Here is a 14,047-nt window from a genome sequence, read left to right on the forward strand (position 1 = left end):
TTCGTTCAGTAATTCAATCTCCTCTGGGGATGTTAATTTGGTAATCAACAATTCGATCTGACCCAATACTGGGATAGATGTTTCTTCAGTGAAGAATTTTTCAACTAACCTGTAGATGACATTATTGTCGTGTAAAAACTTCAAGGTTTCTTGTTCGTGGATGTTCAAAATGATGATTTTCAAACACAAGATATTAACCACGGGCACAGTTGATTCAAAAAGATTATCCAAAATAAATTCGTTAGGGTAAAACTCTAAAACCTGCTTAAATTTCAAGTGTGACAATAAAGTCAGTAACAAATCAATTAAAATACCATGAGGATCTAATTCGTAGTAGTTTTCATCTAATAACAATTGGTTGACTAATGGGATAATGGTTTGGAAATAATTTGGCTGTTCGGCAGTTTCTCGGTCAATGGATAAGCAATATCCATCGATTAAATTAGCATCGACCGGTGACTTATCCACACGGCATTTTTCGAGATGATTATTTACTTTAGTAGTAAATTCATCCAACATTGTTTGAGTTATGGTGGCAGATAATGGGAATATACTTGGTTGAAAAAAAAAGGGGGTGAGGGATCTTCTTTTCTAATATTTTTTGTTTCACGTCATTTTTCTCCCCCAACTTTTTTAGGGGTTGCTCCATGAAAAAGTGTAGAACCGAAATATCCAGAATCTTCTTTAGCTCAGAAAAATGACTAAAGTCACGTGAATAATTTTAAGGGGGGAGGCATTTATATTTGTAACTATTACATCCCCTGAGGTTTCTCCTTGATACTTCTAAGTGTTATAGTGAAATTTCGTAACCAAGTTGCACAGCAGTGGATGAACTTGTAGGTAAAGATACCATGTATTAAAATGGAAAATATGAAAAATTGTGAAAACAAAAAACCAAGTTGGTGATGAATTGGTCTATTTATTGTGATGTCAACGATAGGAATTCGAAATGTACGATAGTAAAAAGAATGATAATGACAACTGATATTTCCCAAACAATTCGTTGTAAAGTTTGTGTAAAAAAATTTTGAACAAACAATTTTTATTTCAAACGGTTAAAATTATTGGACAAAGGGGTTAGGAGGCATGAGATACTAAAAGTGATATCATTCTGAAGACTTCATCAATGTCGCGTTTATGGGATATCACAGTTGAAATTCATGATTCATTGATAGTGCAAATTGTCATATTAAGGGAAATGATATTTCTGTTCTCCCTTGTCATCATTATCAGTTTTCATTGTTTCACCTTAAAATAATTTAATTAATTGCATATGAGTCAATTACATTTCTTTCCCTTACCCACACTCATACTATTGGTCAATGAATCATTTATTGTGTAATTATTCCGGTTAGTTTGGGTTTATCAATTCTAGTTTTTAGCCCTTAAAAAAAAAAGAAGAAATATGCCAATGGACACTACCCTGGAATTTCAGCTGACAGACAAGAAATTGACTAAACTAAACAAAGGAATGATAATGAAATAATAAGGCATTAGGGATGAAATTAAGCGAATTTCAAACCATTAGCCAATGACGCATTGTAGAGCGGGAGTATAGCGGAAGATATTAACGTCTCCATTATTCTTACATTCTAATACTCTTTCGTCTTCAGTCGACCTACGACCCATTCGTAATATTATCTGTGATACAGTGCCAAAACATTACAATTATAAATAAAAATCACCAATTATTTGTAAATCATTTATTAATATATGTGGTAGATCAATTATTTCCTATTTGGGGGTTTCGGCTAGTTATTAGCTCGTCAACTTGATGATGGTTTTTTTTTGGGGTGATAATTAAGGGATGCCTTGCGCTTTTGAATTGTTACTATTACTATTATTCTGTTGTTTTACAGAGGAGATAATAAAACGGTTTGGTGTGTGTCGGACATATCCTAACTCCACCTAAGGTTAGTCAAGTAATAACTAGTTGATGTAATGTCACATAAGTTTGTTTGATTTAAACATTCCAATTGGTTTCTAAAACTTTAACCAGAGGAGATACAATTTAGTTTCATTTGAGAATGTTAGAAACATTCAACAAAGAAAAATACTAGGGCGACGCGTCTCTGTTTTTTTTTTTTTGTTTTTTGTTGTTGAAAGCTTCAACAACCTGAACAGTTGAAATGTTGCTTTGTCAAGGTTGGAGGGTACAACCTTCTCCTGATGCAATGTGTGAAGCAGGCTCATTAGTAACACTGATGGCATCTCTACTGTTCTGTCCTTTCGTATTGTATTGTGCCACAATGGCACAGAGAACACGTAATGAATAGCATGTGGAACAAGAATGGGTAACAAAAGTCCAACAAAATTTATGTTGATGCATAATTTATGTAGTAGTTGCTAAATTAAGTTGTCTACGCATAGAACAAAGTATACAGCCACGACTTGATTTCTTTACACTTTGAACCCACAAAAACACCAACGTCCGAACTTTACATCATGTGGAGCAAACAAACCTTGACTGTGAATGATAGTTTGATGTAAAAAAAGAATAGGTGTTGTAATTGAAAAGAAGAATGCATACTGGTGATGGTTATGTTTTTTTTTTTTTTTGGGGGGGGGCTGTCTTGATGAATGTTGTATGCGCCCGCATATGAGTCCGTTCGTTTTTGTTTCTCTTCTGCCTTTGTCTAGAATTCGTCTAAAATATAGTTGGCTGCAGGGATTAATTGTATCCGCCTTTTATTACTTCTTGTGCTGTCACATCTGGTATTGAAATTTTCAACTCAACAACATCAACCAGGGAGTATCTACAACTTATCAAGATCTGATTACTCACTTCAAAGTCATTTCTAGATGGAAGCAACTTAAAACCAAAAAGACAAAAAAGAAGAATCTGCGCATTTAGTGCAAACTAATGGGTGGTGCAATACAGGATCATACCCTGATGAAACCGTTTGTTTGTTGTTGATGTTTTGTCCTTCCTGTTCCATTTATTCACCGCAAATGATTGAAGTTTATGCTTTCAAAATGCAATTCTGTACCCACTGGTGCCTGAATTACCACACACTTCATCATGAAACAAAAGTGAATGTGAGTGAATAATTGCAACATGATCAATTATTAAACTTCAGAAGATCTTTTATTTTTATTTTCTTTTTTGTTCATTATTTTCTTTCCACCCATTCTTTGGTAACCAAGGGACTACGAGTAAGTGTATGTATTAAGAAAAAGGTTTAAAGTTTAAGAATTGACGATGTGGTAGTGATATTTATTTTATCTTTGTTTGACAAGCATTGCATGCCAGAGTTCGTGGTGGAAATGACGACCCAGGATGGTGTGGGATAAGCTCTTTCTTTATCGATTGGCTACAATTTAAGTAAAAATACATCTCGTTGTTAATAGTATCAACGATAAGTTTGGTTATTACCTAAGATCAAGTTGATCAAGAAAAAGAAGGAAGAAGAAGAGGAGCAATAAAGTTACAAAAACCATAGAAAGGCTAATAATATATGAAGATGTACATAATACACTGTTGTGAGCCCTCCTTATATGTACGGTTTATTAATAGTAGCCAATACTAATGTCACAGCGGGGGGAGGGAGGGAGACAGAGAGGGTACAGTACAGTAGGGGATAAGGTTTAAAAAAGAATTGAACAGAATTTTACATGTATTACAAAAACTAAACTAAACCCAAATGGATATTAGTTTTGTGGTGGTTGTTATTATTATTAAATTGGCAATGAAAATAAAATAAAATGAAGCACCCTTGTACAGCAGTCGTGCGTTTACTAAAAATGAAAAAAGAAAAATTTTCATTGTCTAATAACACACAGATTCATATACCACACGCAATGATAATAGTAATACTAATAATCTACATAAACATATTCAGTTTTGTTTTTTTTATTAATAAAATTCTCTTTGATTTAAGAAGTAGAAATAGATAACCAATTCCTCCTATTTGTTTTCAAATTTCGAATTTTTTCTTTATTCTTTTTCTTTCTTAATTTTGATTTGTTTTCTTTTTTTGTTTATTCATTCAACAAATTTGAAATTTATTCTTTCAATAGTTTTCCCTTTTTTTAAAAAACAAATATTCATCCCAGTCAACTTGCATTAGTTGTGAAGACAATACCACACATCAGGGACCACATCTAATCTAATCCACTTACAGGGAAAAAAAAAACTAAAAACAAAAAAATTAGAACAATAATAATCCACACTTGAAAATCCGCTACACGAGGTTGAGTTTAATATTACCTAAAACAGATTTTTTCTTTTATTTACCAATCGTCTAAATAACAAGAAGATTAATCTCAAGTCATCGTTCCTTTCATCATTTTCTCCTCCGTCTATTGTTAATCTAATCCATTATCTAACTAGACTATTCACTACACAAGAAATCATACGTGTTTTTTTTTTTGGTGCTTGGGATAATTTTTTTTTTCAACTATATCATCAATATAATTCCCACTCCACATCAACTTCAACTACTACACTTATAATTATTATTATTATTCATTCAAGTTTCAGTTGAATTATTTTTTTTTATTACGATCTGCATTTAGGGATATTTAATTAATTTAGAATTGTTATTATTATCCACTGAATAATTTTATTCTTTCTGTTCAATCCAGTATCCATCCCATTTTATTTTTGATCTTAACACATTATTCAAAGTGTCGTTTGCTACCAATCAACCATAACATGAGTATTGAGTCAGTAGAGTCAATGGTATCAGCTGTAACAAATATATCCGACTCCACCGTCACCACCTCCACTACTCCAAACTCATCCATAAATATCACCAAACCACCTCCAATCAAAACATCCGGAAAACCAAGTAAACAAGCGGTTAAAGACGATAAACCTTTACCTATAACTCCTACTTCTGAAAATCAAGATGCCCAAAGTTCTTTATCAGACGAAACAGACTCAGTGAATCACACACCAGAGGAGAAAGAACTTGACGAACAAAATCCAGTCGCTCTTGTGAATGAAGAGGAGGACGAGGAACAGGAAGAAGAGGATCCTGATGCAGAATACAAGTTAATTGCCCGTCGATTGTTTGATGAAGATTTTGTATCCATTAAACCAGCTGAATATACCCAATTTCTTGCTGCTGGTGATAAGGATTCTTCCAAAATACGTGCTTACTACATGTCATATTTCCAATGGTCTCCCAATTTGTTAAAATCGACCAGAATTCTTTGCTCAAAATTATACTTGAAAGGTGAATCACAAGAAATTGACAGAATTCTTAGCTCATTTACAAAGTCATACATTCGTCAACATAGGAACAACCCTTTTTTCACCCATAATTTTGAACAAATCTATATTGTTATATATTCCTTGATTTTGTTGAATACAGCACTCCATAATGCAGAATTGGATAAAAAGTCAAGAATAAGCAAACATGACTTTATCAAAAACACATTGGAAACGTTTGTAAATCAACAAACCAAGAAACCATTGGGAATCAAACAAAAAATTGCTATTGAAACTGAATTGGCTGGCTACTATGATAATCTTGCCCACAAAGAGCTCAATCTTAAGAATAGTGAAACAGCCAATTCTAATCATGAAAGACGAATGTCAAAAATGAGCAAATCTGAATTGGCAGAATCCCCAGACAACCAGCATCTCACTTTAACTCGTCAAGCATCTTCTTCATCTACTTGGTCAAATGATACCACCACCACTACAAACACTACCAACAGAAGAGCTTCATTCTCATTACAACGTTACAACACTTGTTCAACAGAAATGTCAACAAACAGAAAACCACCAAGTCGAATGGGTTTGGCTCGTACCCTTGCTGCTGAAAGCAAACCAGATGGAATCTATAGTCTCTCCAACCAGTCTGTGCTTTCACAGGCTACAACAACTAATGGTTTAAGAAGAAGATCCTCGTTTGATCAAATAATGGGTAGAACATCCAAAGCCGATATTGTGCTGATTGAAGAAGAACTGGAAGAAGCCGAAGAAGAGGAACAAACATTCTCTTATGATGATAGTGAGATTAATGACAAGTTGGAATTGTCTGGTGCTCCATTTTTGAAAGAAGGTCTTCTTATGTATAAAGAAGATACCGGTGAAAGAAGATCTATTTTCAGTCGTTCAAGTAGTTTTGCCAGTGTGTTTGTTGTTGTTTCGCAAGCAACACTTCTGATTTTTAGTTTTGATGAAAAATTAAAGAGAAAAAAGAGAGCTGTTCACCAGGCTGCTGGTTCTGGCAATGGTGAAGATGGAGTTGGTGATGGTAATTGGTTGAAGTCATCCTTGATGATTGGAAGTTATAATTTATGTTCATGTTTTGCTGAATCTAGTGGTAAATCATGGTCTTTGAAGCTTCCAAACAAAAAGAAGTTGTTATTCTCTGCTGGTACCGAGGTAGTTGCTGAAGAATTTAAAAATTCATGTAATTTCTGGTCTGCAAGAGTTACAGCTATTCCTTCCATGGAAGAATCACAATCATCTATTAACTATGGATTTAATCAGTTGGATAGTATTCTCCAGCATTCAGATACTTTTAAGAGATTAAAGATTCATAAATATGTGACCGTTCCAATTGGTGTCAACAAAACCAGTCATGATTTACAACATCAATTCCTACATACAGTCAGTTATTTCCATAATTTGGAAAATAAATTGGTAGAATTACAAGAAAAGCAAAAGAAGTTTTGTTTATTAATTCCAGAATGTCAAAATACAAATAATAGAAAGATTGTCACCAATAATTTTATTATGAAGATGAATGATCTTGAATTAACAATGGTTAAATATAAGGGTTATTGTAAAGCACTTGCTTTAGGTTTACAAAAGAAATTAGAGCTTAATGAAGATAACGAAGGTGAAGGTGATGGATTTGATTATACTGAAGTTAAAGAAGTACTTGGTCAATTGGGTTTCTTGAATGATAAAAAATTGGATTCTCAACCAAGAAATTTTTCATTAGATAAATCAGGATTTGAAAGTCCACTCCATAGTTTGATGGTTATTGAAGAAGAAAATTCTTCTGAATAAATATTTGTTTAGTTTGTTTTATATATCAATATAAGTAATTTTAGTATGTTAATTTAGATTGAGTTGGAGGGTGTAATGCTGTAATAGATAACAGTGCTACAATCCACGCGAGCCACCCATGTCAATAGAAGAAGCAAAGAGTACACACAACTATTCGAGTTCTCTAGTTCAATATATATAGTATAATACCATTGAAAGAAAACAAAATTCATATATTCTGGATATCACTATAAAAACAAAAAAAAAATAGATCAAGTTAATCTAGTATTAGATAATTTAACAACTTGAACTGGAGCAAGATACTTGACATTGAGCAGTACCACAAGAAGAAACAGGTTGAGGTCTAACAGAAACACCAAAACTGCTACAAAAATCAGACCAACTATAACCAGAAGTACAACTACTTGAACTACCACCTAAACCACCGAGTAATCCACCTAACAAACAACCTTGAGTAGCGGAAGTTAAAACGAAAATTGAAGCAACTGTTGAAAATTTCATTTTTTGAATTGTATACTATTAAATTAGTGTGATTGAAATAGAAAAGATAACTAAGAGAATAGAAGAGGAAATGCTAGTTATTTATACTTGAAACTTATCATAGGTGGATACCATTCAGGGTTGAGTTAAGGAGTACAAGATTAATCAACATGTAGATGAGGTGTTAATTGTGATGAGGGATTATGTTTCAGCAAGGAAGATAAACATTTCATGTGTATAATGTCGCCAAATACCATGTTTCTTTTTGGATAGAACAACTCCCCTTGAATTATTAATAGTAACAGAGATTCCAATTATCACCAAGAATTCACAACTGATACCGCCATATATATACTCATTTGATTCTATACGATGAAATTGTAAATCTTGTGAGAAAATACATTGGCTGATTTTTTGAATTATATAACTGGAAGAAAAAACTTGAGGATGAATTGTAATGTGTATGTATTTAATATTTGGGCAATTTACATAATTGAATCCTTAAATGTGAAACAACACTTTCTATAGGAGAATTTTTCTTCTTCCTCCTTTTTCCATATTAATTACTTTATTATGTAATGATTGACAATGATCATGATTATGAGATCCCGTCAAAGGATAAACCATCATTATCCAATCATTGTAAATCATAGAAATTAGCTAATTAAACCGAAACCGGGATACAAAACAGTAAAGAGGTTCTATAAATAATTCATGTAGAAAATATTGACAAAAATAGAAAAAAACGATTGTACTTTTTGAGTTCGATCTAAATAATAACCTATTGGCTTATATTGATAATGTAATTCATTATGTAAGGTTTACGTTTGGAATGGGAAACGAGTCGGATATATAAAGAATTGAAAGATTCATACCAAACCTATATTCAATAAAAAACTGAGATTAGGTATTTGAACCAGATATGATACAATAAATAATCAATGGACTAAAATGTTAGATGCTATTTACTACTAGTATTTACAACATCAAAAAGCTTGAATGGGCATGTAATAATTAGCATTTGAGATAATTTAAAGTTATATTTTCTAGAAATAGAAGAAAATTGTTTCATTATTTCCAGACCGTGTATTCCCCAAAAAGTAAAGAACAAACAAACAATAGACTTTTATAATTCATATTCATACTCAATGGAGAGTTATTTTAGAATGATCAAGAAATCAAATAATTTATTGGTGTATTACCATACATTAATCTCTTAGTGTTGGTTCATCTTCAAGTTCATTGTCATCGACAAATTAGGAAATTTGAATCCTGAATCAAAACTCTTTTACAGAAAATAAAATGTTATCTAAGAATCAACTTATTGAAAACTTCCAGAATACTAATGCATCTATTTATTTTCTGATCTATATAAGGAGTATGGAATATCTTTCAAGTTTTGACATTTCTCTTTTATCATCATCAAACAAACAAAAACAAATCAACAATGGCTGCTCAACAAACTAACAACAACGCTAACGGTAAAACTCAATCCACTTCTGCTGCTTCTAAAGACAATGCTGTTATTCGTGTCTTGAATGGTAGAGGATACATGGCTTCCAACTGTACTGTTATGTAATTGATGCTACTTTGATACCTTATAAATGAAGATAATTGTTTTTGTATTGCCTTGAATTCTATTATTGAAACAAATCGTTGCTTGCTTCCTATTTTTTTATCTTCTATATCTTGTCAGTATTTTTGAATATAAATTTATATTTATTGATTTCTAATTTCTGTTTCTCGTAGGCAGGTTGTTGTTCAAATAACCATCAAAAGAAAAACCCTGCCACTTTTCGTGTAAAAACCAAATTTTCAGCACATAAATAATTATGTCAAATATATAGTATGGGCATAGAAAGCGTCTACAAAGTCATAGAATATATGGTTTTGTTTAATATCCTTGTTGGTTTGGAGATTTGACCAGCAGCATCAAAAAGATATATCTTTGTCCAACGTTAATGTGTTGATTATTATAAAGTTTTAATCAAGAATTACTACCAAAAAGGAATACAATATTCAAAATTATACTCTGGCATTAAATGCTCTATAAAGTGATATTACCCATCAAGGACTTAATGTTGCAATTTGTTGAAAAAACAAAGTGAATATCAAACACTTTAATGATTTCAAAATTCAGTCATTGGAAACAACAAATCATTTGTTCTAATTTTTGCATGTGGCAAATATCCGTCCATGCACCCGCAGCAATTAAGGATTTTTGTTTCTCCGCTTAATTTTTTTTTTTTTTCAATCTCTTGGCTCATTTCCGGGGGAAATAAAGTTTATATTTCTTTCAACACATTTATTCAACCCATCAACAAGAAGATTAACAGATACTACCAACAGTTATATCAACCAATGAGTTCTAAATTGAAACTTTTACAAAAATTAGGAATTGAATATCCTATCTTTCTTTCACCAATGGCTGGTGTATCCACCATTGAGTTAATTGCAGCTATTACTAACAATGGTGGATTAGGTTCAATACCTTTGGCATCTATTGATTTCAGACAGGACGATGGTGTTCCTAAATTAGATAAACTTATTGAAGAATATTCACGGGTGGTTAAAAAACAAAAGAATATAGTCAATTTGAATTTCTTTTGTCATGAGATTGAATCAACTCCAACTACTGAACAAATTCAAAATTGGAAGAAACTTTATAGCAATGTATTGAATATTAAAGAGGAAATTTTGAACCAAGCAAAATTCACCAATGGAAATGTCTCTTTCAAAGAAGTTGAAACTAATTATGAGGCACAGTACAACCGATTATTAAAATATTTGGAAAATTTGAAACCAAAAGTCGCCAGTTTCCATTTTGGTATTCCTTCACAGGAAACAATTCAAAGATTACAAAAGATTGGAACAATGGTTTTCGTGTCATCAACATCTTTAGAAGAAACAAAAAAATTAGTTGAATGTGGTGTGGATGGTATTATATTGCAAGGCTATGAAGCAGGTGGTCATAGAGGAAATTTCTTAATTTCTAAAACCTTTGATGAAAACTTATCGACCCAAGCTCTATTCATTCAACTGAAGAAATACATTGATACTTTAGATCAACAAAATGTTCCATTTTTGGTTCCTGCTGGTGGAATTGTTGATTCTGAAACCATCAATTATTATTTAGAACAAGGTTCGGACGCTGTTCAGTTGGGTACTGCATTTTTAGCCACGCCAGAGTCAACGAATTCAAAATTTTTTACCACCGCTAAAACTAAGGATAGATCAAATACAATTATGATTGATTTGGTTTCGGGAAAACAAGCAAGAACAGTTAGAACAGAGTTTATTGATGGGTTAATCAACAAGAATGGCTATCCATTGAATGAATTACCAGGTTATGGATATATGTATAACGCATATAAATCGTTGAAACCGTTAGTGAATGGTCAAGATATTGGATTCTATTTAGCTGGTCAAAACTACCACCAGATTGAAACAAATAAACTGGCAGAAGAAATCATGCAAAAATTAATTAATGGTTTAAATAAATAGATATTTAGACAATAAAAATCCTACAATCCCGCTTCTTTATCTAATCTCTTTTCTTCTTCACGTTTCTTTCTTCTTTCTTCTTTAGCTTTTCTCTTGGCCCTCTTTGTTGTCCAGTTGCTAATGAATACCAATGCAATGTTACCCACTGCTATCCAAGTAATCAACACTCCAATATTTCTTCCCATATGACCTTTCCAGGTATTGAAAAATACCACTCGAATAAGTTCATAAGCATTATACATAGGCCATGCATACCCGTATCTGTAAAATCCCGGCAGGAGATCCAATGGACCAAATGCAACTGCAACATTACTTACAATGTGAAAAACCATCCAGGGGGCAATTAATACTTTTCTATCGTATGCCATAATAATCTGTACTGCAACTTCATTAGCAGCACCACATGCACTAATGAATAATGAAACAAACATCCATAAGACAACAAACCCCAGTTTTCCGAATGTTATACTGGTGGGAATACGGAATGCTTTAACTATCAATGCATAAACCAATCCTAAAAGCAAACAATGAATCTGGGATATTAAAAATTTAAAGAATAAATAATTTCGATAAACCAATTTCTTTCTCATATAACCATAAGTTTCTGCTGAAAATGAAAAACTATAGAATGATATCAATAAACAGTAAATTAATTCAATTTGACCAACACCAATCATTTCCGGTGCTGGACTGGGGGCTTTATCGACAAATGTAAACTCAGGAAATGTGGTAAATATAGGAACCGTCTCGTTGTTTGCCAATAACGCCCGTTTCTGTGTCGAATTAAGCAGTTCAATAATTGGTTTATATATCTGGGGATAAACATAATACTTGACCCAAGTTTCACCAATTAAATCAAGACCTCTAAATGTATATTGTACAACCCCACCAAAATGTCTCCCAGTTTCGTATACAACCGTGATGGACTCATTAATTGCTCCAGATGACATGAAAGTACCATTGGCATTATGAAAACTTTCGTAAATATTACGTGTAGTGTTAGGAGCAATATAAACACCTCCCCAGTATTTCTGATGATGTATCTTGTGAATCATTTCCTCCATTAGGGTGTTGTTATGATTTTGAGCCAGGAGTGTAAAATCAGTCATATTAGGATATAAAAAATTACCTCTTGTCCTAACTGTTGAATTATCAAATAATAGACTTTCCATTGCATTACCCAAATAAGGTTGAACTGTAACTCCATTATAATCAAATTCTGTATCTTGGTTAATCACCACATATTTAATATTCTTGAATCTCGTGTCTCTTCTATACATCGCACCCCAATAAATAGACAAGAATCCCACGTAAATGCAAAACACTTGAACATAAGCAAAAACAAATTTCGGTGCTGCTTTAATATATTCATCAAATCTTTCTTTAGGTGTAAGTTTCTTTTGTTCAATGTTTCTATCTTTCACTTCTTGTTTTCGATGTTCTGTTTCCAACTCTTGAGTTTCAACCTGATCAACAACATTTGATGTTAAACCCGCATAGTCCATAACTGTTTCCTGTTGATCACTATCGCTATCACCATAATAATCATCGACCTCGTTATTATTATTATCCGAGTCTAGAGATTCATTTTCATTTTCAATGTGACTGTTATTGCTAGTACCAGGAGTTTCGTCTGTTGGTCTACCAGTACTTCTTGGATGCACGGATTCCTCAGCAGCATGGGGCATGTCTATGAAATAAGTTAGTTGGGAAATAACTAGAAGAATAAAACCAGCAAATGAATAGGAAAAAGGGACAAGAAATACATGGAATTTTTATTTGGAGGTCCGGCCATCAGGTATACGTCGATTAGGAATAAATAAAATTTTACCAATAACACAGCAATTTCACAGTAATAATTAGAAAAAAGTATTAATATTAATACTTGTTGCATGGGCTCTCAACCAATTTCTATACCAAACCCTACATAGCCGGCTGTTCCTCTTTAGTGAAACTTTTTCTGAATAGGAAATTATACGTTGCAAATGATGAACCAAAATGAATTCGAAATGAAAAAAAAAAGGATATCATTTGCTAATCATAATAATATATATTATTGTGAATATTCAAATAACCAAAAGCGTTGATAAAAGTGACAGATGCCAATAGATTCCACTAACAATGGTGCAGGTGACAATGAGAATGACACGCCACAGCAGCCCCACCAAAACCAAAATCAGTCGCAACGAGACCCCAACACCGGGCGGAATTTTTCCATGTCTTCCATAAAATTCTTCCGTCGAAATACTGATACAAGTAATTCCAATTCAAATCAGCAAGACCATAATGGTAATCCTAATAGATATGAGGAAGAAGATGACGAAGAAGATGAAGATGATGGGTCTATTATGTCCTTGAATGAACATAACTATATGGAGGAGTTGTTCGGAACACAACATATTGCTACTGCGATGACCAATAGAACCACTGCTGACGAAGAACGTGGGCAAAAGGAGATTCCTAATATGAAGACACAAGAAGAAAGTTCCAGTTCTGATACATCTCAAGAAGGATACGCTGAGAAACCACCATCACCACCTCAACCACCGTCGACTCCACCGCTGGCAGATCAACCACCGGTACGTCCACAAATATCCAGACGAAGAAGTTCTATTGCTAGCACTGTCGAGAAAGTGCAAAAGTATCGTTGGTGGGATGAGGAATTCAAACAGGAAAGACTTAAAATCATAACCAGATTTTTAATCAATTATGTTTTCTTGGTTGTTGGATTTACCGGTGTGTTGTCTATATATACCGGTTCTTACTATCAAAGAGATTTGAGATATAAGGATTTGAAAATGGCGGTGATTATTGCAGACCAACCAGTTGGTGATTTGCCCAATATAGTAGGTCAAACAGTGGAATATTATTTCACAGAAGTACCAGCGGTTCAACCATTTGGAGATTTTGAAGTATGGAATTATACAAGAATATCAGAACTTGCAGAATCTAAAAATCATACAATACGACAAGAAATTCACGAACAGATTCATCATCAGAAATTTTGGGCTATATTCTATGTTCATGAAAATGCCACATTAGACTGGTATCAAGCATTAGTCACACAGGATCAAGAGTTACCCCAGT

At 33.0% G+C, this 14,047-nt stretch overlaps 5 protein-coding genes across 5 annotated transcripts; 3 read left to right on the forward strand and 2 right to left on the reverse strand. All coding sequences in view use genetic code 12, as the record gives it.

Annotated features, from left to right (window-relative positions):
• On the reverse strand, positions 1-519 carry HSM3 (Hsm3p; the record flags this gene model as incomplete). The annotated part of the gene is made up of 1 exon (XM_002546700.1): positions 1-519. A coding segment is annotated over one exon (519 nt), but the record flags the coding sequence as incomplete, so codon positions are not given.
• A 4,138-nt stretch (positions 520-4,657) lies between these two features.
• On the forward strand, positions 4,658-6,976 carry CTRG_06225 (Arf family guanine nucleotide exchange factor; the record flags this gene model as incomplete). Its single annotated transcript, XM_002546701.1, has 1 exon — positions 4,658-6,976. The coding sequence occupies one exon, from the start codon at positions 4,658-4,660 to the stop codon at positions 6,974-6,976; it is 2,319 nt and encodes a 772-aa protein (XP_002546747.1).
• A 2,676-nt stretch (positions 6,977-9,652) lies between these two features.
• CTRG_06226 (putative nitronate monooxygenase) lies at positions 9,653-10,960 on the forward strand (the record flags this gene model as incomplete). Its single annotated transcript, XM_002546702.1, has 1 exon — positions 9,653-10,960. One exon carries the CDS (start codon positions 9,653-9,655, stop codon positions 10,958-10,960), a length of 1,308 nt encoding a protein of 435 aa, XP_002546748.1.
• A 20-nt stretch (positions 10,961-10,980) lies between these two features.
• CTRG_06227 (SNG1 family protein) lies at positions 10,981-12,648 on the reverse strand (the record flags this gene model as incomplete). Its single annotated transcript, XM_002546703.1, has 1 exon — positions 10,981-12,648. The coding sequence occupies one exon, from the start codon at positions 12,646-12,648 to the stop codon at positions 10,981-10,983; it is 1,668 nt and encodes a 555-aa protein (XP_002546749.1).
• A 411-nt stretch (positions 12,649-13,059) lies between these two features.
• Positions 13,060-14,046, forward strand: CTRG_06228 (uncharacterized protein; the record flags this gene model as incomplete). The annotated part of the gene is made up of 1 exon (XM_002546704.1): positions 13,060-14,046. A coding segment is annotated over one exon (987 nt), but the record flags the coding sequence as incomplete, so codon positions are not given.
• Position 14,047: the final 1 nt, after the last annotated feature.

This window comes from Candida tropicalis (genome assembly GCF_000006335.3).
Source record: "Candida tropicalis MYA-3404 genomic scaffold supercont3.13, whole genome shotgun sequence".
NCBI classification, from domain to species: Eukaryota; Fungi; Ascomycota; class Pichiomycetes; order Serinales; family Debaryomycetaceae; genus Candida; species Candida tropicalis.